Raw genomic sequence first — 22,432 nt, forward strand, 5'->3', positions numbered from 1 at the left:
TTATAATTTCTTGTTTGCTTCAGTTATGCCTAGTTCACATGGCAGGACTTTAAAAACCTCAGAGACCACACAGCTGCCAATAAAAACTCTTAGGTATAACAGGTTGGATTGTACCATGTATGGTGGGTGTGCAGCCACAGGGCAGGAGCAACACACCACAAACACACTCATTTCACTTTCCAATATTGAGATTCATGAATTTGGAGTAGAAAAACATTGCCGAGGATGCAATGGCAATAGTTTGTGGACTTATTTTAAGCGATAACAGACATAACAAAAACAAAAGATGTTGGATAAAGGAATGGAGACAGCAGCTCTTTTTGCTGTACTATGATACGGAGATGGAGGTAAGTTGTTCTGTTTTGATGTTTACAATTACATTGAGAGAAATGGGCACAAAATGACAGATATAAGTTCAGTTAACAAATATTAAAACCAGGCATTAGTAAATGTTTTACTAGCACAACTACAATCTACTTGAAATGCAAGTAGCTTGTTTCAGTGTCAAGCCCTGGCTGAATGAATAAAGTTATCATTACAACTAACTTATGTCATGTTAACGATGGATAGCTGAAAAGTATATATCAACTGCGTTAGCAATTTCACTCCTACTCATCTCCTTGTCATTTCTCTTGATATTCCTTGCACCAAATGTTGAATCATCCATTCACATTGTTGCCACATAACACCTAGACAATCCTCCATATCCAACATCCACCGGATTCTCATGTCAGCTGTTCTTTGTTTGGGATTTCCCTCTGTGTTTTTTGATTGGCTACCTGTCACATTTGTGGAAAATTATCCTTTCTCTATTTAGGTTCTTGATGTATGAGGCTGAAAGAGAGTCAGTGAGTTGAATTCATGAACGAAGACGAAAATACAGCGCTGGTCCATTTGTTCATCCTATCCTTAGGGGCTAACAGAGGAAAATGCAATAAACAACAGTTTCTAGTTCTCTTTGTTGGCCTTTATCCAAGCTACACCCTAAAAAGGGTGTTTCATAGTGTGTCTTAGCTTGGTGCGCATGCGCTCTTATGTGTGTGCATGTATACATACGAGCATGCAAATACCTAGAAGAGAGAGAGGAAAACACAGACTTCAACACGTTAAACAGGATACATTTCCATTCACAGTCAGGGGACTCCACACGCGCTGCCATATTGGGCCAAGCCAAACATGTTGAATATCCCAGATTTTAGATTTTACTGACCGAACCAGTCTTAACACACCACACGCAGCAGGATGATCAGCTATAATTTTCTTAAGCAATAATCTTAAAGCGCTGAACCCTCTATGATTGTCTGAAGGGGAGTATCGGGACCAAAAATCCTGCCATGTGAACTAGGATTTATATTAATTAAGCTCTCTAATATACATTTTTCTTTTTGATTTTGAAAAGACAACTGTGATGTGAATAAATTACATGTTTGCATTTTATAATATGGTATTTTCATTTCTGAAAAGTTGATTTGAAAAATCCCTCCTGTTTCTGATATTAGCATATGTTATTATGCATGTTCAAAGTCAAATACGGATGACACTAAAACAATGTTTTGACAGCAGTAGTTTTGCATTAAAAATGCCTTTTGGGTAAGGTTGGAGTAAGTACCGCAGCATTTTACAAGGCAAATATTTATTGCATGTTCAGTCTCCTTTGTGAAAGTCAGATGTGCTTGCTTCATGCTCATCCATCACACCGACCTCGGCAACGTTTCGCTTTCAGGGATACAACTTAAAGGACACTCTGCTCAGCAGGATGACACCTAAAGCTGACACATTGTTGAAATCAACGGAACTGCTCATTAAAACTGATGCCAGGACATCCATTCTGCAGACAAAAATGTCTCAAATAACAGACAGGAAAATCTATAAGAAAATGGTAACTAGAATGAAAGCAAACTACAGGTTAAACAGGACGTCGATATATATTATTAGCCTGTTATTGACCAAGATGACAGAAGAACTCTGACATGTTCTCAGCTACATGAAGCGTCATGCTGTTCTCTCTTCCCTCTCCTGTTGCCTGATGTCTGACCTCTAAAAATATGGCATTGGCAGATTTGTGACTCACACTGATAACCAATCAGATGGCTTTTGTCGTGCCGGGCGGACAACCCCCATTGTGTCTTAAATCACATTTTCTCTTCATCGTTCTGTCCCTCGGACTCTTTGTCTTCTTTATAGCTTGTTGGCAATGGTTTTATTCAGTGCTGGTAGATAGTCTGTGGAGTTCCCTCAGGACTGTGGAAAGACTGACAACCTGAGAGGCAGAACACGTCTGCACCACACTTACAGCAAATGCCTCAGACCATGCAAAAATCTAAAACAGGCTTTGAAAATTACAAAGGAATGAATAACTATTACAAGTCAATGAAACTATGACTGGTACACATCTCTATGTATGCAGTATGCCGTGGTGGGAACTACACCACACACTTTGATCGTGCTCGCATATGTACCTCTGCTGTATTAGCCTCATTACACACATGCAGACATGAACATAAGCTTACAACCCTTGGCTCAAGCTTCCAGTCAGAAGCAAGCCAAAGGAAAGGCTTTGATCAATAAATAACAACATCACCAGGGGTTCTGCAAATGGGTATCCGCTCACGCTGTTTACATCGAGGTGTCTACAGTTGGATTTAGGGGGATGGAAGTTATTTTTTTTGTCTCTTAACCCATCTTTCCACGTGCCCCGCTGGCCTCCTACCAGGATAATCAGCTCTGTTCCAGGCTCTTGCAATCAGTTGGCCTCTCAGAGCCCCACCAGTTTGAAAGTAGCAGGACAGGATTTTTGATGCAACCATAACAACATCAACTGATCCCCAGTGTTAGCAGGATGCCAGTTTTTTTGAATAGCTGTATTGATTATAAATTCAAATAGATTTTAAAATGAAATGGGGCAGTATTATGTATTTTCTAGACACATAGTACGATTTCATAGCACAATCAAGTACTATCAAGTTACTGCCAGTTATGAAAATACTGTGTATATCATATATAACTTGAAAGGAATTTGACTTGAAATTGGCCTCTGTCTCTTTAAGAATGTCCTACAGATAGAGACACTGTCCCTTCAACACTTTATAACAACGATGGTTTCCTGCTATGCTGTTTACAACTGTTCTTAGGAGCCCAGCAGATGCACAGTTCCACCAGGTGTTTGCTAATTGCTCCTGCCGCTAGTCTGGAGGAGCTCAGAGGGAGAGCTGTGAGAGGGGTGTTCTGTGAGTGAGATTCTCATCGGCAGACTGCAGCTCTAATGAGGAACTTTGCGGTAATAAGCAGTGCTTTAAATCAGGAGGTGTTAAAGGGATGCACAATTAGTTAAACATGTTCGCCTAATTATGTTGTAATTTTCATACTACCTGAAAAATTGTGGTTTGTGATGTGTAAAAATTCATAATTACTCCAAAAATTTAATATCTTTTGTTATATTTTTCACTCATGGAGTATGCCATTTTTTCACCTGTTTAATGCGTAGTAGGTTGATGGGTCCATTCTGTCCTGGAAGCTACAGAGTCAGCACAGGAAAGTTAACTTTACCTGGATTATTTGTCATCAAATTCCATTTGACTGGTGTAAATTTAGACAGTGACACACTACGTTGCTGTTGGCTGTAATAAAAAAAATTACAAAAAAAACAGTGAAGTGCCGAACACAACTTGCGAAGGACCTATATTTGTGCCCTCAACATTTCTCTCCATAAGACTTTGAGTTATTTGTAACTTCAAAACTGAAGAAGAATCTAACAAGCTAAAAGCAAATGGCATGCAACAAGACGTTGGGAGAAACATTAGAGACATGAAGTACTGGAAACTCTTTTAAATGATAGCAAAGCTTTTGCTATTGCTTTATGTGAAGACATGAACCCAACATCAGACTGAAGATCTGACCTGATACAGGCATGTTAACTACTCAAGGATCACACAGTCCGATCTGTTTCATTCATGCAGCTGAAGGTTGCAGCAGCAGCAGAAACTCTTTCCTCCATTTGGTACTTATCTTTATTACCTCTTCTGATTTCTACATTCCCATCAATTTCAACATGTTCTGGTTCAAATTGAAAAAGCTTAGCATTACTCATCGCTGTTTTGGCTGGATGGAACTAGTGCAGCTGGACATAGCATACATTATTTACCCAGAATGCATTGCAGCATAAGCAACATGCCTATGTACAGCATGTCATGACAATATTTTATTTCAATTCATAAAAGCTAAACCATCTACAACATTTTTACAGTATTGTTTTTACAGCTAAAATAAGTATTTTTCAAATATACTAATCATGTATTTGATGAAGAAATGACATTACAACAGCTGACAAAAGTTGAATTTACATAATCTCCCTATACCCATAATCAAGTGTAAGTATGTTACTTGATTGTGGGTAAATTAAATGCAACAACTTAATATAAAAGGCTTTAATCTTAAACTAAATATTTTTGAAGCCCTGGATTAAGGTGTCCAGACAAAAGAATCTGAATAAAACTAGAAAGATGTAGTATTTGATCAATGTTTAGACAACTTCTTTAAAAGCTTTGGTGTTGGAAGCTCAGAGTGACTCTGGGCATTAATATTCTAAATAAACAAGAGTCTTTATGTTATATAATGGTGTACTAAGGCATAATGGTGGACTAAGTTCTGATGTGAAAAGGTTTCGGCCAGCATGTCCAGATAGTCAGCTGTTGCCAGATGAATCCAGTCGGCAAAGCTGCAGTTAGCCCAACACTGCCAAGCGTTCCGTTGCCAGATCACCATTAGTGTGGTTAAGGTCTTCTAGCTTACCCGCCCACTCACTGAATAGATGATTATGTTGTAAGTTAAATGCCAAATTAAAAAGTGAGCATAGAGGGAAAAGCTTTGGTTCAGTAGAGAATGGCAGGATGGCACAGCTGAGCCAAGAAGATGTCTGCCATTTCCCCAACAGAGGATGCAGGAAAAAGAATAGAAAGTATCTATAAAATGCTTATTTAGCCAGCCTCTGGCCATGCATCGCAATAACTATATAACCACAGTACTGAAATTCTGTGGATATACTAAATGTTCTTATGTTTTAGACAATATTAGAAATTCAACACAGGCTGATGGAAAATTTTTGATTTTGCTGTTTCCTAGCCTGATAGTTCTAAACAAGCTCCTACTACATGGCTGTTTGCCATAGGAACAGCCTGATAGGACATATTTGGACTTTTCAGACATTATCTTGTTAGGCCTCTGTCCTTTGATGCACAAAAGAAAAAAACAAAACAAAAGAAATGTTGAAAAATGTTCTCCAGTTTGGCTCCGGCCGGGACGCAGAGTAAGGAAAGTATTACAAACAGCAGAGCATCTCTAAACAGCTAGCTTACTGATCAAGGCTAGCTTTTCTCTACAGTTCAGATAAAATGTTGTAGAGCAGGAGACACTGAGATCTAAAGGTAAACAGGTGATTCATTCAACGCAAGCACACACATTTTAGAGCCTACCACAAAAAGCCCCGGGATCCAAACTCGGAAAAATACCAGATCCCAGACAAAATATGGCCAGAAATATTAGCTCAACTGCTTAATACAAACAAGGTTCTACAGGGCTGAAAAAATTAATCAGATTAATTGAGATCAATCATTGAAATAATCATCAACTGGTTAATCATTAACTAAAGAAAAGTTTGTAACCCTGGCCCTCAGGGGACACTGCACTGCATGTTTTAGGCATTCTCCTGCTTCAGCATACATGGTTTCAGTTGATGGCTGATTAACAGGATTTTGCTGAATTGCAGTCATCTGAATGAGGTGTGTTGAAGCAAGGCAGGTCAGTGCCTTGAGGACCTACTTTGGGATTCACTGAACTAGAGTATAAAGACTAAAAAAAAATAGCAGCTAAGATTAAACTAGTATCATAGTTCAAAATAATTAGCACCTTTTAATGATGTGTAAATCATGTAAATCTTAGAAGTATTTTTTTAGCTGCAGATGAATCCTTTGCTACAAATAATCAAGTGTTCACTAAAGGAATGCTGTGAGGGCATTTAGGCAATAAAACGTTTATTCTCTTATTTAAAAAGAAATTGAATTATTTATTTACATATTTTTTATGTATTTCTAATATTATATGAAAAGGCATAAATGGTTAAATGAAAAATCCACAAAATGTGCCAATTTGGATGACTAATTAATTAATTAGTCATCCAAATAATCAAATCCAAAAATAATCATTAGCAGGAGCCGTAATTTACTTATGGACATCTTTAAAAAGTTGTGCAATTTTTTTGATTGCTATTTGTAAATATACACTGGTGCCTCATTGGAGTCGCTGGCCTCCTCACATAGTTGTGAAATTAATTGTTTCTAGGTGGAGTTTTTTTTTGGTTTTTTTGCATGCAACATTTTGCAAGTAAGTAAAGAGGGGACACAGTTATGAGCACAGAGCATTGAAAGTAAATCATTAGGGTATTTGTTTCAGGAAGAAAGGAGTTAATCAGCATGAAAGTAACAGCCCCAAACATCCAAGCAGCAGGTCAAAGCAAGCACCAAATAAGAAACACGATTACAGAGTAGAGAGAAATAGAGGGAAAATATATGACAGTAAGCAAGGAAGTGAGTAATATTTTCAAAAAGAAAGTAATGAGGATAAGGCCTGTGTCAGAGGTAATGCTCCTCAAACAAGCACACATATTCATAATTTAGAAAAGATTGTGGGCACACAAGCTGAAAACAATACATGAGTTAAATAATGAAAATTTAGTTTTTACTGTTTATCGCATTGAAAGGGCAGGGGGAGCAGGAAACTATTACAAATAGCACTCAAATGGAGAAATCACACTCAGACTTGCTTTCTGCTATGAGGACATGAAGCATGCACTGTGAGACATCTTACTGCATCTGAACCATCCGTTAGCATCACATGCCACGTAGGTTTAACACATGTTTAATGCCAGCTGTCTCCTCTTTGTCAGATTGTTATACACAGAAAGTCCCGGTCACATGCTAGTGCAATCTGGTCCATCAAATGGTACAGGTGTGAGCACTTTGTTTGCATCAGATAGCTGATGGCTGTCCTCCAGTTATGATTTAAATTTGATGCAGCAGGCCAAAGTGAACACCATAATAGAAGAAACAAAAAATGTTTCATCACTGTCAGTGCCAGGTCTCAATAGATGAAAACCTGAAGCATTGTTTAACTAACTCTTTACTGCCTGACTTTACTTATATTAAGTCAGAAAGGGGGTTTTCTGTCAAGTAGAAATGAAGGTAAGTATTTAAATAAACTATGTACAAAGTGTATGAAATGTATAGCATGAAAATTTGGCTATTAGTAAACCAATGTTAGTAGGAAACATGACACCTTGGCTGCATTAAATATGAAATAACTGACAGAGAAGGTAAGTTTGTCTTATACATCATATTTCAGACAGCATTTACAGTGATATTTAATAAATTAGAATATGTCTAGATGAGTCTTGTTTGTCCAAATAAAAATACTTTTTGAAAATAACCTTTAAGCAGGTGTCAAGGCTGCATTTCTGTATTAAATATTTTTTTATTGGTCCCGTGTAAAAACTTAAATCCTCTAAGTGGAAAATCCTCTTAATTAACAGAAATCAAGGCTTTCAGGCATCCATCTATGTGTAACTAATATATGTGTTTCACTTAGTGACAAAGTTCCTGAAATAAATTGGCTTTTCAGCAATATTCTAATTCATTAAATGGGTCTGTATAAGTAAATTAACCAACCACAGTGGACCAGCCCCTGTTTGTGACTTAGTATTTGTGGATTCACCTATTTGCAGATTCCTTTAGTGGAAGTCAACTAAATTATTCATGAACAATTCATCAGATGATTTTAGTAGAGCATAAATCATCTACTAAATCATAAACCACCTGAGAGCAAACATCTCTCAGAAAACATCTGAGAGAAAATGCAGCTTGGTGAGGTAAAATATAGGAGCAATGCTAATGCTCTTATATTTTACGGCTACGGCTCAAAGGAAAGCTCTCCAAAGGGTTGTGAATACAGCCCAAAAAATCATTGGCTGCCCTCTCCCCTCACTGGAGGACCTGCACAGCGACCGCTGTCTAAGAAAAGCACAACACATCACAAAGGACACTTCTCACCCCGGACATTCTCTGTTCACACTGCTGCCTTCAGGCAGAAGATACAGAGCAACCAGAACAAGAACCAACCGTCTCAGAGACAGTTTCTACCCGATAGCAATAACAAAACTAAATGCAATCAAAAACAACCATTAATCATCATAAATGATGTATGTGAGAATGTGGCTGTTCTTATTTAGTGTTTTTCTTTTTTTTTCTTTTTTTTTTTGCCAGTTGTTTGTTGATTCTTGCGTTGTGTGTGAATTGTGAGACAGTTATTTTTTTGTTTTTGGGCATGTGCACTGACTGATGGCACCTTTTGAATTTTGTTGTTCTTGTGACAATGACAATAACGATTTTTCTTATCTTATCTTATCTGGATGTTGTTTCTGAAGCACCCAATCCAGAAGCACCCTTCCCTTTGCTGTATTGCAGCAAAGATAAGAAACAGCTTGAATGTTAGCCTCTGTTGTAGCGTAATGACAATCTGAAGTGTGTGGATTAATGCAGATTCAGGCATATTTGGTGTTTGAACTGTTACAAAAGGCAATAATATGCACCTGATGAGGGGGTCTCAAGTCTTAGTAGAATTCAGCTGTAGGTGGGTGGGTGGTTGTTGTTCCCAAGCTCCACTCTGGGGGGCTTGGGAACGCCCCAGGTTCAACACAACTGCCTTTAGTAGCTATATGTTAGTTTTGTCACACACATTGCTGGTCTTTAAAAATAGGATGTTTTTGGAATTCATTTTCACTCAATGTGTTTTTAATTTCTTTCTACCAAGTCCTTTTAAAACAAAGACTCATTACTAGGTATTGTTTTCCTCTCATTAAACATGAATAATTACTTTAAAGTAATTCAGAAAATACTCTTTAAAACATCAATCTCCAACTGCATCCCCATCCTCCCCTCAAAGGTTTCTATGGCGATCCCAGGACTGTAAAGAGGGCAGAGCTAGAGGAGCCATGCCATGCAGAGAAATGGATATTTTACTGGCCAGGTATATCTTAAAACAATCAAAGGCTTGATGAATTGGCTCAAAGGCTGATGTATGGCTGGAATGGAAGAGGTATTTGGAGAAGGTTTGAGTCAGGGAAATGCACCTCATCAATCAGCATGATTAAAGGTTTTGGCCAGGCTAAAACAAACTCAACACTGTGAGGGCCCAGCCTTAAAGACACAGCCTCGCTTTCTAGATGCCCTGCATCAAATCACCATGGAGAAACCCTTCATTTAAAGCAGCACTATGAGCAAAGCCAGTATTATCGTGCCACTTTTCTGGCAATTTTCATTCAGGTTGGACATAAATAATAAACAATTTCATTTGTTTGTAGTTAATACAGCCTGAATGTGGTTAGTACCTGATTATTTGTATAAACCAAATTAATGTGAGCCTCCAGCTGAAAGCAGACCAAAAGTGATGCAGATGACATGAACAATAAATACTTGCCACTTTTTAATGGCACTTTGACAGCAATACAGCATGTGTTTCATTATCACCCGATCGGCACAACAGAGAAACTCCTGAAGAAACGTGCTTCTGCACACACACACTCACACACAAACTGTAAAATACTATATATGTGCCCCATGGCCAAATCCATTGTAGCCAAGGCTCTTTACTAATAAATACAGCTTTGTGTCAGCAGCTCTACATATTTAAAGACATTAATGGCTTCTGGAAAGTGCTCACTCTTGCACACAAACCCACAAGGAGGAGCAGGAAAACCACTGGTGTGAGGAAAAGAGGCTGGTCTGTCAGCAAAGCAACAGACTCTAGCAAACAGGTTGTAGTGGGCCAGGTAAGGTCAAATGCACATCTCATAGTTTGTGTCTCAATTGTGTCCTTTTGAGGTCCACAAAAACTTTATATGATCCTGTGGTTGAGATGTAACCTTCAAGTAAATGTATTTTCTCATGGAGTTTAGGACAGCATGTAGCATGTTTTATAAACCATATCAACCAACTGAACAAATTTTCAACCAAAGGGGATCTATGTATCTTCCAGGCACAAAGTCTAATTTCATAGCACAATCAAGTAACTATGTTACCTTCAGTTGTTTTAAAAATGTTATATGTACAAAAAATAACTTAAAATAAATTTAACTTTAAAATTTGAAACCTTGAAAATGGCATCTGTCTCTTTAAGAAGCTCCGACATCCCCTTCAGTACGTCATCATAGCAATGCTTCTCTGTGATGCCATATACAATGGTTCTTAGGAGCTCAGCAGATGTGCAGTGTCACCAGGTGTTTGCTGCTGCCGCTAGTCTGGTGGAACTGTGTGTGTGTGTGTGTGTGTGTGCGTGTGTGTGTGTGTGTGAATGGGTAGGTGCTCTTTGGGGCTGGAGCTCGGTTGAAGACTGCAGCTGAAAGCTGAATTGTAATTTCTGATTAATCTGTAAAGCTACACTTGCACTAAGCATCAGTTATAGTGCAGCCAAAATTTTAATTATCAAGGAACTCAAACATTTAATGAATTGTTACATCCTTAATGATAACTTTCTCTATGACTCACATATGAATGAGCAAAAAAATGTCAAAGATATTTTTGGATTTGTCTTCCAACTCAATGCTGACCACCTGAACAACTGCCACAGATCAGAGAAACTACTTTATTCTGGCCAACGAGGTAAACCTTCACTGTGGCCACTCTAATATGGCCACCATTGAAATAAGGTGAAATGTGATTAAGTTGGGTAAGATTTAATTCCTTGATGTTACTTCAAACATTTTTAAGGCAAAATAAATGGAACATTAAACACAGGCTCAGAACTTCTTAATTTCACACTAATATGTATGTCCTAACAGAGCAACCCAGCAAACTGGCTGATGTACTTTTTAAATGGATGACAGAGTTGAAAGACTCACTTTAATAACTTGCATACAACACCTCACACACACACACCCACGCCGACGCACGCAAGATAGAAGGTTTGGTAAGATAAAGTAACACACTCTTCTTCCACCGCCAAGAGGGTAAACATGTACACAGTCTAATCTAAGGAGAGACACCATGTTAACCAGCAAGAAGACAGTTTTCTCCAACACTATTAGGCCTGGAACCATTTCCAACTTGGACATCAGAGCAAAAGGAAAACGGGAAGAGAATTAAGGGTGGAGTGGAAGGAAGGCAGGTTGGAAATAAAATGTGAAAGGTTAATGTTTTGACTAGATTTATTCTGTTTTAAAACACAAGTGTTTTCTTCCAAGGAACTGGGGAGGTTCCTTGGAAGAACTTTCAACAAACTTCCACTTGGAACTTCCACTTCCAGGTGGAAGTTCCAAGAAAAAAGTTCCAACAAAAAAGTCAGATATATATGATCAGTATAGTTCTGTATGGATGGTTTTCATGAAGTATTCTCTTTAAAGCTTTTAAAATAGTTTCTCAATGGGTTATTCTAGCAAAGTTTAAATTATACAGTATGACTTCTATGGTAGCACACTGATGTTAGTACAGTAGGAAACTGCTTCTGTTAAGCATTGCAATTCTGATAAACCCAATCTGCAATAAAGAATCCCTCAGGGATTCATCCTGGGGCTAGTATTATTTATATTTCATAATGACTAGATATCTGGTTTCTGACTTGGGGGAAAAAAATGCCTTTGACATGATGAGCAAAAAAAAAAAATCTAATGAATCGGGTCTGAAAGTTTCATAATTTTATCGGACACACCAATTTCTATATTGAAAACTGGTTCCACAGAAAGTCTCAGTGTCATGTTTTGTGTTGAGGATGGTCGACCCAAAAGCAGCAGTCTAAAGTCATCAGGTGGTACTGATGTAAGGCAAAAAAATAAATAAAAATAATAAAACTTACAAAATGTGAAAGTCCACAGAAACAGAAAAATCCAAAAACAAAGTCAAACTGGAGACATGGGGGGGATCATGAGGAAACGTAAAGATGAGGAAAATTACCAAGTAGACATGACAAGAGAAACAACAAGACAAACTGGCAACTAGTGGTAGAGGCAGAGAGCCTTAAATATTGGGAGGTAGAGTGTGGGAACAATAGAGCTGACTGATGAGCTAATAGGTTGCAGGTGAGAGTAGTTGGAGAACGTTTAGGTAAATTGGAGGGGGGAGAGAAGGGCACAGGGAAGATTACACAGGGGAGGAGAAAAAAAGTGACAAAAGATAGCAGGGGAGAAAACACAGGGGAGCAGAAAATAATTCTAACACTAAAGAAAAATAAACTATGGAGAGAAAGACATAAGGAGAAACCGTAAAAGAACTGAACAGAAACGAAACTGATCTAATAAGGACTAAGGAACATAAAATACTCTAACTTGAATAACTAAAAAATATGAACAAAAACAAAATCCTATACATTTTATAAACCTCATGCCAGTGAATCGTCTTTTTTATTAGTCTATATGTGTAGCAACAGTATTCCTATCAGTTCTGATTAGAGTATGCCGGCAGAGTGAATAAATAAATCATATAAAAGCAATCAGTCTGAATGATTCAAATAACACTAGACAGTGTAGACTACTGCAGACAGCATTAATATTTGACTCATATTTTGCTTATTTGCTTTGGAAGGAATGGGCCATGTCTATGCTCATTCTTCACTTTCACACATACATCTACAAATAGAAACAAATATGCAGAGACAGATTTTCATTGGAATGAAAGGTGAGTATTGCCCTCAATCACTAGTTCAGTCTAGTTTAATCAGAAAAACCTGAAACCGTAGTAACCAAACAATATGAAAATGCGATCATTTCCTCTCATTCAAACAAACCGCAGTATGATCTGCTTTAGTCAGTGAAAGTTGTGTTTTCATCAACTATGCGATACATACCTGCCCTCTGGAAGAAGAAGGAATTATGAATACAACTGATGACAAGATACAATGGAGAGCAGAGAAAAGGGAGAATTGATTGTCCCAGTATTGATCAAACACTGTTGACTGGAGAACAAAAAAGAGGGTCATGAAACTTGAGATGATTTACTCTGAGTCCATATTTTTCAAACCTTCAATATTTACACTGAAAAACATATGTCACATTTATGTCAATCGGAGTGAAAATAAAAAAAAAAGTGCATCCAACACAGAGTAACACAAATCAGCATCAACTTCACTCTATGTGTGTATGACTAAGCCTTGTCTAATCATCATCTGCTGGGGATCAGAAACCCAGGAATGTCTTCAAACTGAATCAACGGAAAACATGCCCTGATGGCCTCATGCCCACAAACCTTTCAATGACGTGGACTCATCCAACCACAGACATGCTTGACAATCTTCTGCGGTTTTCGTCTGTCAGATGAAATACCTCAACATAGCAACCATCTTAAAGCAACCTTTCAGAGTCTTCTTCACAATGGGAAAGGAAAAGAGAGCCGACACCAGCCACAGATCAAATTACAGCAGAGTGAAGCAAAAACTGCCTGAGTACTCCCAGTTCAAGCCAGAAAGCAACGCTATGTTTGTTCAACCATGAAGGAAAGATATACAGAAAGAACAAAGGAAAGAAAGAAAAACAGAAAGAAACAAAGAAACAAATAAAATCCAGTTGCTTGCAACATATGAAACAGAAGGATTCTTACCTAGGACGCCCAGGCGGTAGTTGACTGTAATAACGATGACGTTCCCATAGCTGGCTAGGATGCTGCCGTCAAACATATTTCCAGTTCCTTCCATGTAAGAACCCCCGTGGATAAAAACCATCACCGGCTTGGGGCTTCCACTCTCCCTTATATCTGGAGGAAGAAGAGGAGGTGGAACATGCAGAAGGACTGATTAGATGACAGATTGAAGGTGACAGACAGTGATGAAATTTTAATTCTCTAGTAGACTTTGGCTACCTCTTAGTTTTTTTTTCCAGAATTGTGCTGGCACACTGGCTTTTTAATATGAAGACCTTGTTAGCTTCAGGCATCAAATTGATTTTTTTTTTCCATTCAAAGGATTGGACTGTGTTGACTGGTAAATGGGGATTTATTTTGTGAACCATTTTAAATTTCACATACTCTCTGTATTAATGAAACAGAATACTTAAAGCGATGAGTCTTGATTATACTCCAGGAAATCAGCTGTCAACAGGCAGGAGTGGCAATCTGACCTGTCATATCAAACTGATACAGAAACTGAGCAATTAATCAGCAGAAAAATTGGCTAGTAAATACAACGATAGATTCGGCCTTTTCTAAAAAAAAAAAAAAAAAAAAAAAATGGGTCATTGAGATGTAAATTTGCCATCAGGTAATTGCTTTATTTATCTGTTCAGCTGTAGAGAAATATTTGCCTTTAAGTTACAGTTCTGAAACACACGAGCACTTGATTTCACTGGAGGCAAACAGGACTAATTAGAAGTTAAATAAGACACCTTTCTGTTTAAATAAATCAAAGGTTTTGCTTATATGACAAAACTTAAGTCTGGAAATTTATTTAGAGTTAAATAAATTGCAGCTCCATCTGAGTGTTTGTTCAAACGACACTTAAAAACAAAAAAGTGTAGTCCTTGAACTGCATTTAAGTAGTTATCCTCTCACTTTCCTTATCACAGAATTTAAACAAAATCTTATCTCAATAAAAAAAAAAAAAAAAATTAAGAACCCAAAAGAAATGGTTGTAGATGGACATAATTTGTTAACCGCAGCACAACAATAGTTATGTACAGTCATTCTAAAAAGAAAGTATGCTGGTTAGGGTATAAATGGTCTGTCCTATGTTCTAAAAATATTTACATCCAAATACAAATGTAGAAAACTACACATGTTATAAACAAAGATATAAAAACAAATGAAGCCAGTAGGGAAGTTTAGGGCTAACCCCAGACCGCAGGCATATGGAAAATATGCCTGCGGTCTTTACCATACAAGTATTTGTTTTGTAATGATCTATTTGTCATGGCTGAATTTTAACTTCAAACAGTTGGCAGGTCAACAATGATAGCAGGATTCTTTCACAGGTGAACCAGTAGCATGTTCAGTCTGTGCCGATTAAGCAGGTTGGATTTGTCTTTTACAAGAAACTTACAGGATGTGTATGACTGCCTGTACCGCTTGATCTCAGTTTGTGGGTTGCTAATAAAAGCATGATGTATACTATATTGTTTGTTTCCTTATATATAACATTGTGGCCAAACTGGACAATTCCTCCCAGGGTTCTTTTTGAGTGTCAGTGAGTGTTTTAGTTTTTAACAGTGAGCTAAATTAGAATATGCTACCCTGTTTCCATTGTAATCATTTAAATCTTCTTTTATGACTTTGGCTTTTAAATTGTGGCTTTCTGAACTTTGATATAATTACATTGACTTGATGTGTATTAACATGCAGTAATTTTTCATTTCCCACTTTAATGTTTGTGTTACCTTTGAACATATTTAGAACACATAGCTTCTCCTGATTTAATTGCTCCAAGTAGATACGAAAGAGTTAATATATTTGGCTGTTTTGTAAACTTTCAGTTGAATGAAGTTCATTATCTGTGTTGAAGTTTTGGTTATCAGCTATTAAGAATTCTTCAAGTAGTTGGATGCTTATAGTCATGCTCTTATTTTGAAGTGATGATGCAGCAGATCCTTTTACTTCTGTGCTTCATTTCAAACAAGAAACATGCTGGAACAAAATAAAACAAGGACACTAAAGAACAAGATATAAACATAAATACAACATCTAAGGACATTACAGAACATGCAAATTATGGTGTCAAAACTACATTTGTTTTTGAGAGTCGTAGTCTGTCAAGGGCAAAAATAATTTAGCTAATCCGCTAATAACTTGTTGCTGTAGTGCTTTAGTATTAGCAGAACAAGTGTTTATTAGTAGTGCTTTATGCTTAGTTCTTTCCAAAAACATGACTGTCAGGTTAATTGGTCTTTCTAAATTCTCCCTAAGTGTGAGTGTGTGTGTGCATGGTCGTGTGTCCTGTCCTGCGACAGACTGGCGATCTGTCCAGGGTGACCCCTCCTCTCGCCTGGAACATTAGCTGGAGATAGGTACCAGCACCTCCCGACCCCACCGGGGACAAGAGTGTTAGAAAATGGATGGATGGATGGATGGATGGATGGATGGATGGATGGATGGATCTACTTTGATTTGTTGATAGTCTTTGTCTTTCTACTTTTTCAATAAAATGAAACATTTTGCATTTTTTGCAATGGCTTGTTCCACAAAGTAAGCAAAGTGACATAGTGAAACAGTAGGTGTGAATCGCCCGCAGATGTGTGACTATGTACCACTGATACTAGTTTCTGAAGGTTAAAGGTTTTTTAAATGAGTACAGAGTGAAAGGAAACCAATATACTGCTACTTATTGAGTCATCATAAGTTTTACAACTTTCAGTTTCTAACAGACACAAATCATCAAGAAGATTAAAAGCAAAAGTGTTTGTAATGGGAAGTTGGAGTCCCTGACAAGGCTCTGATATAAACCAAGTTGCAAGCAGAAGGGATGGCATGATTTGTGGAGATCCAACAATATTCTGAAAAAGTGAAGCACAAAACATGGAGTCACTTTCATCTTCTGCTGCCCAGAAATGAGTGACTCATCTTGCTTTCTGACTCTCTTCATTGGTGCATGCAGCAACATACTTTGTTAATGCCTCTGATGTGTTATCACTGAGGAACGTTGGGCTAGAGGGAGATCAGTGAGTCCATGGGGAATTAAAAATTAGCCATTCAAGAAAAACTGTTACTTATAGATTAAAAATACTAATTGAATAAAAAGGACTTTTCAGTTCAGGAAAGTTTTCCTACACCATGTGATTAAAGCGTCCACACTGAACATGGAAGGAAAATTGTGGAAAGGAGCACATTTGGCTTCCTTATACATCTGCCATTAAGGTGACTCAACAGCTGTAGAACTGATTGATACCAAGGGTGTTTAATTCTATGAAATCTTTATTGAATCAAAGCAGCAGAGCATCAGAAATGTCCTTTCTCCTACCATGGTGGGGACTGCATCTTAAAGAATTTTTTTGTAAAGTCACTTTTTTGTGACATGGAGGAAAAATATGCCATATGGACATATTTGGATTCTACATTGTGAAATGCACATTGTTCATACTGGACGAGTCAACTGGGGAAAGGATTTACTAAGCATTGGCTTCTTCCTGCTCCTTTTGTTACGTATATTTTTTTTCTTCTTTTTCAATTTCTTTCTTTCTCTCTTGCATTGTTTATTTTTTCATGTTCTAAATAAATAAAGATTTCATTTCAAAGGGAAATGAGGAATAAACAGAGGATAAAAAGGTGACCTTGGTTAGTGTTTTATTTGTCTTTTTTACCTTTTCTATAAACATACGTAGCTGACATCATTCTCTGTAACTTTTTTCTTTTCTGGAATCCAGCATCTTGTCACAGAGCACACTGAATTATTCCAAAAACTTGTAATAGAAAACGGTTAAGTGTTTGTACTCTTCAATTAATATACTGACAGTATTTGTGTGAGTCACCATGGCGATTTTCATGTCATTCATAGTGCTAATGTCATAATATTAATCAAAATGTATAGCTGGATATGATAATGATATAACACGGTAAGTGTAACTCCAATTTTATATATTGGTCACAATGAGCCTCAGTAATGAAATCGTGAAGCCTTGATGATGAAAGTGATGAGTGACAGTAATGAGGATGATAATAGCTGTTATGGTGGTGATGGTAAGTGTAATTAAAGCCATTATACAAATGAATTTAGTCATAACAATGTTGACAGTGAAGATGGCAGCAAACAAGACACAGATGCTGATGTTGATGTCAACAGCAGCAGTGATTGTAACGATAACTACAACCAACTCTCTTCAATGGTGATGACCATTTGTTGTGTCACAAGTGTGGTTACTATAGTTACCTGCTATAGATGGTGATTTTATAGACAATATGAAGGAGTGATGAGAAATTGTCAGACATCTTATTTAGGCCATGATTTGAGCTTTAAGTCAAAGCTGATGGTGCTAACCATGCTGGTTTATAGAAGTCAAAGTTACATATGTCTGTGATTATTATTCTGAGACTGGTGGCTGTTGGTGCTGATGATAGTGATAACCATGGTAATAATGCTGAAGTACCAAACCAACAGTGATGTTTCAACAACTGGTGCATGATTATCACATTACAATTAAATATTGTTATTAGTTACACTTTTAAAGGATTTAAAATTACTATTAATCACTATAATCATGGAAATAATGATTTAGACCCTTGCTATGCTATTTACTTTTTTTTTATTTCCTCCCCGTCTTTCACAAAATCTGTGATTCCAATCAGAAATGCTGGAACACTCATGCCTTGTCAGTAAGACAATGAAGACATTTAAATGAAAAGAAGGAAGATCTTGAAAATGGCTCTTTTTATTCTTTCCTCTAACCTAAATGTGAAATGGATAACCTACTTGTTGCCTCTACTTGTTGTTTATCATTTAGATCCTTCAGCTGGTCCACCTTATACACATGATTATTTCTGCAAGGAGAGATTTCTTTTCTAGATACTAATAAAGAAATCAAGACAAATGTGGCATCTACAGTACATGTAGCTAACATCACATTGTGAATTTAATATTGAAATCTAACTTTCTGCTGAGATTTTATTGGTTGTTTGCATTATAGTTTTAATGCGATCACCATCAGGATGATCCAGCACCAAAGTGACCCACAAGAACAGAAGAAAAAGGGACATCAGACACGGGATTCTGTCTTTATAAAAGTAAACATATATCCCACTTCTTATTAGGTGTGCAGCGATAAAAATGCTGGGTGATAAAATCAGCATCCAATCAACATCCAATCAGATGCTGTGCTGTTGCTTTGCTGTGAGAGAGGACTCACTGACCCTCCCACCAGGCCACTTCTGCATGTAAATGGTTAACAATAGCCACTCCAGTGTCAGCAATTTGTAACAATGTTTAGTAACTTTTCAGACAAAAAACCCCCATAAAACAGTATTGGCCAAAATGTGAACTGGCAGGTCAGGCTTTTTAAAGATCAGTGATTGGCTAGAGAAGTGCAATCGGTGCAACACTACCACTTGTGTACAACTGCACCCAACAGCTTTCTGACTTGCATCCACTGTTCATAAGAATTGTTAATACTGTTGTCCCAAGACTTTTGTTTTGAAGGAGAGTTTAGGAACATGTTTGTGTAGCTTGGCTTGATGTACTTATGCAATGTTGCTCTGCAGGTGTGTAGAGATGCATCTGAAACTGGCAACAGTGGACATGAGCGCATAATTAGAGCAGCAACCACAACATGAGTCATGCTGCTGTCACCCGTTATTTAGTTTTGATGCTCCTGATTTCCACCTCCTCCTGTACAAAATGCTGTGACGTAAACCATGGATAAAGTGTGACATCGCCTTTCAATATGGTACCTATCTGATTTAGGACCACATATGAAAATGACCTCTGACTGATTTGCAAAGATTGTATCATGGTCAGATGATGATGGAAAAAAAATCCCAGGTATGGGACATATTTGCCTGCTGTATGAATGTGGCATCCATTCATTTTGTCCACAAAAAGCCCAGGGGGGAAAATGGTGAACTTGGCTTTGTGTGTGTCATTTTATGATTGGTATCATAATTCATAAGGCTACGAGATTCCCTTCTTTCCATTCTGGACCGCAATCTCAAACTACAAGGTAAAATTGCCAATTAGAAGATTTAAAAGCATAGAAAATGCTACATCAATTTTAAATTGAATTTCCTTTTCACCTTGTTCTAAGCATTGAGGTTTGAGAAGCAAATACATATTCTAGTATATGTGCTTAGAGTATGCAAATATGATTGTGCTATTCATTTTAAAGTGTAAAAGTGAATATTTTCACATCTCTGCCTCAAGAAACCTTACACGCTCCAGACAAGTGTCCAGACAGCATCATGGGTTACAGAAATAAGGTGGGTATAAAAACTTAATTGATCCCACCCAGATTCAAATTTTTAGGAATTTGTCATGTCTTGGATTTTGATAATCAAAACAATGCTTCTGGTTTTTAGTAAGTTTCCTGTAAATATGTTGAACTTTTGATTAGGTATGGATAACCTAAGCAGTCCTCCTGCTCTGCTTGGTAGATGTGAGCTCTCAAGTACTGACTGAAAAAATAAATGAAAGTCTGCCTCAGGGAGATACTGTACATCCGGCATTGCTGTTCTAACGACCTCCCTTTGTTCTGCTCTGAAGGTCAGTGGTAATGAGGTGAGGTTAAAGGAAAACTGCAGCGGCTTTGTGGGGGAATTTGATGGATTTACCTGCATTTACCTGGATTTACAAAGTGAAAGAAGTTCCAGTGTCAACAGAACACAATGTACTTGAAAATTCCAGCCGTAAGATCTTCAGTTTTATTTATTCACTATATGCTTCCTGGCATGCTTTGATTGGCTGTCAGAGAGCCAAAAACAATCCTCTAAAGCCTCTTCATTCCTTTCAATTAATCTTCATTCAGCTAGTGGAGGGTTTCACCATCTTTCATAACATGACTTAATGATGTATTTAAAGTGATTACCAGAACCACTGGTAATCACATAAATATTGATTACTTATTGTAATACTACAATTGCTTGCTCTTGGTCTGGTTTTTAACTGAATTTTCCTTTTGTATCTACTTCTTTTTCACTGACTATTGCTTTTAATTAAGCTAACTAGGAATAAGTAAGCAAACAAATCAGTCTCGTTCCAACCTGGATTGTTTTAAGGTGAGCTAAAAAAACAGGAAAATATGTGAAAATGAGACCCGATCTTGGAGCGCTTCAACTATTTAGACATTCCTGAAATAAGTCTGGGTGAGAAAGAGAGAGAGGGAGCTGTCTGAGAATAGTTAGTCTGCATTTTTCTTTCTCAGGTATGAGGATATGATCAAAGAGGTTCAGGAGCTTTAGATTTCTCAAAGCAAACCCTGAGAGATGCCCGCAGGCTGCGGCAACAACTTTAGTATCCTATTCATCTGCTCATGTTGAAGACTTATCAAACCAACAAGACTAACAAGCAGTAGGTTTTTTTCTTTTGCTTTCTATGATCCTGTCTTCTGGCTGTGGCTGAGGTTCTCAATAACTAATGAATCTGTATTGTAACGTCACATATTGAAGCTGCAACTGGCCTGTTTCACAGTTTGGATAACATGCACTCCTGATCTCCATCTGAAAAACTCGGACAGGATTTAGAAGAATTTAATATTTATACTGCTGGACCATGAAAAGGTTATAAGAGGTGCTTCAAAAGAAGGAACATGAGCAACAAGTTAAGCGTAAAACTTTTAAAGAAATGCATTCGGACTCAAACAGCTGATCAAAGTCTTAAGGCTGTTATCCTTAAAATTCAGAGCATAAATCAGGCTTTCATTACATTTTCTGCCAGGCATTCACAATCATAAGCCCCAGAGGGCTAGAGCGGAGATCTGCCTTTGAACATGCCAGGAGTGCAGAGCTGCACATCCAGCTACACGCTATCGCTGCAGAGGTTGGACGCAGGGAGGCAGTTGTTTTAAATCTCTTAAAATATCACAAGATTCATGGGACAAATAACTCAAGTGGTAGACTCAAAGCAATTTCACCTGCACAGAGCCAGGGGATCCGGTGGGCTTTCATGAATGCACTGGCAGATACTCAGCCTAAATTAAGGCTCTTACTCTGCTTACTGCAGAGACAGTGTCTGTGAGAGAAGAGTTTAATGAACAGAGGCCACATTTCCTTCAACACTAAAAACATTCCCCTAGTTAACATTTGGGGATGGATGGAGAGAGAAGCTTGGAAAAACAGCCAAGAGATCCAGAACATCGATGCTCCTCGTTAAGGATGCTCCCTCCAATAAGTGGAGGGATTTCCTACAAGTCTGTAGGGAGATTTCCATCAAGCATTATGAAACTAATTTTAAACAGGAAGAATGGTGGTTCTTTTCATACGTTCATCTTGACGTTCATTTTTGGTTTTATTAGCCAAAATTTGAAACTTTAAACTGTGCCAGTTAACATGTTTTCAGTAAAATACCTTCTACGTTGCTTTGTCTCTTGCTCCTCTCTGACCTTTGTGCATTTTGAAGCTCCACTTAAAGACTGGTTCTGATTTTCAGAACGCTGTGAAAGCATGGACTCTTTTTAAGGTTTGATGGAGTGTATTTATTCTATTGTAATTCAACAAATGCTTATCGGTTCTTTATGAACTTCTTTGGTTTTAATTTCTTTGTATGGTACAGTTATGTAAAATGATAACTGTTTTTTATGAAGTGAGGCTCTGTGGAACAATAAGGCAATGTAGACAAATGAATCTGACCAGATATTTTGAACACATCCTGTTTTGCGATGGGTGTCAGTTGAGAAGGCCAATAATGAAACTCAAACCAAATGGACTTTTTGAAGAAATTTTACTTGTTACAGGTAGCAATTAAAGTGACAGTATTAGTGACTTCTAACTGCTCTATTAAT

General features: G+C 37.5%; 1 protein-coding gene across 3 annotated transcripts in view; it reads right to left on the reverse strand.

Annotated features, from left to right (window-relative positions):
• The window catches only part of nlgn1 (neuroligin 1), a 351,083-nt gene that overhangs the window by 176,441 nt on the left and 152,210 nt on the right, over positions 1-22,432 (reverse strand). For all 3 annotated transcript variants that reach the window (XM_023339778.1, XM_023339776.1, XM_023339777.1), the window contains one exon: positions 13,629-13,781. In XM_023339778.1, coding sequence (XP_023195546.1) covers positions 13,629-13,781 — 153 coding nt within the window. The remainder of the gene's footprint in view (positions 1-13,628; positions 13,782-22,432) is intronic.

This window comes from Xiphophorus maculatus, chromosome 9, assembly GCF_002775205.1.
Source record: "Xiphophorus maculatus strain JP 163 A chromosome 9, X_maculatus-5.0-male, whole genome shotgun sequence".
Taxonomy (NCBI): Eukaryota; Metazoa; Chordata; class Actinopteri; order Cyprinodontiformes; family Poeciliidae; genus Xiphophorus; species Xiphophorus maculatus.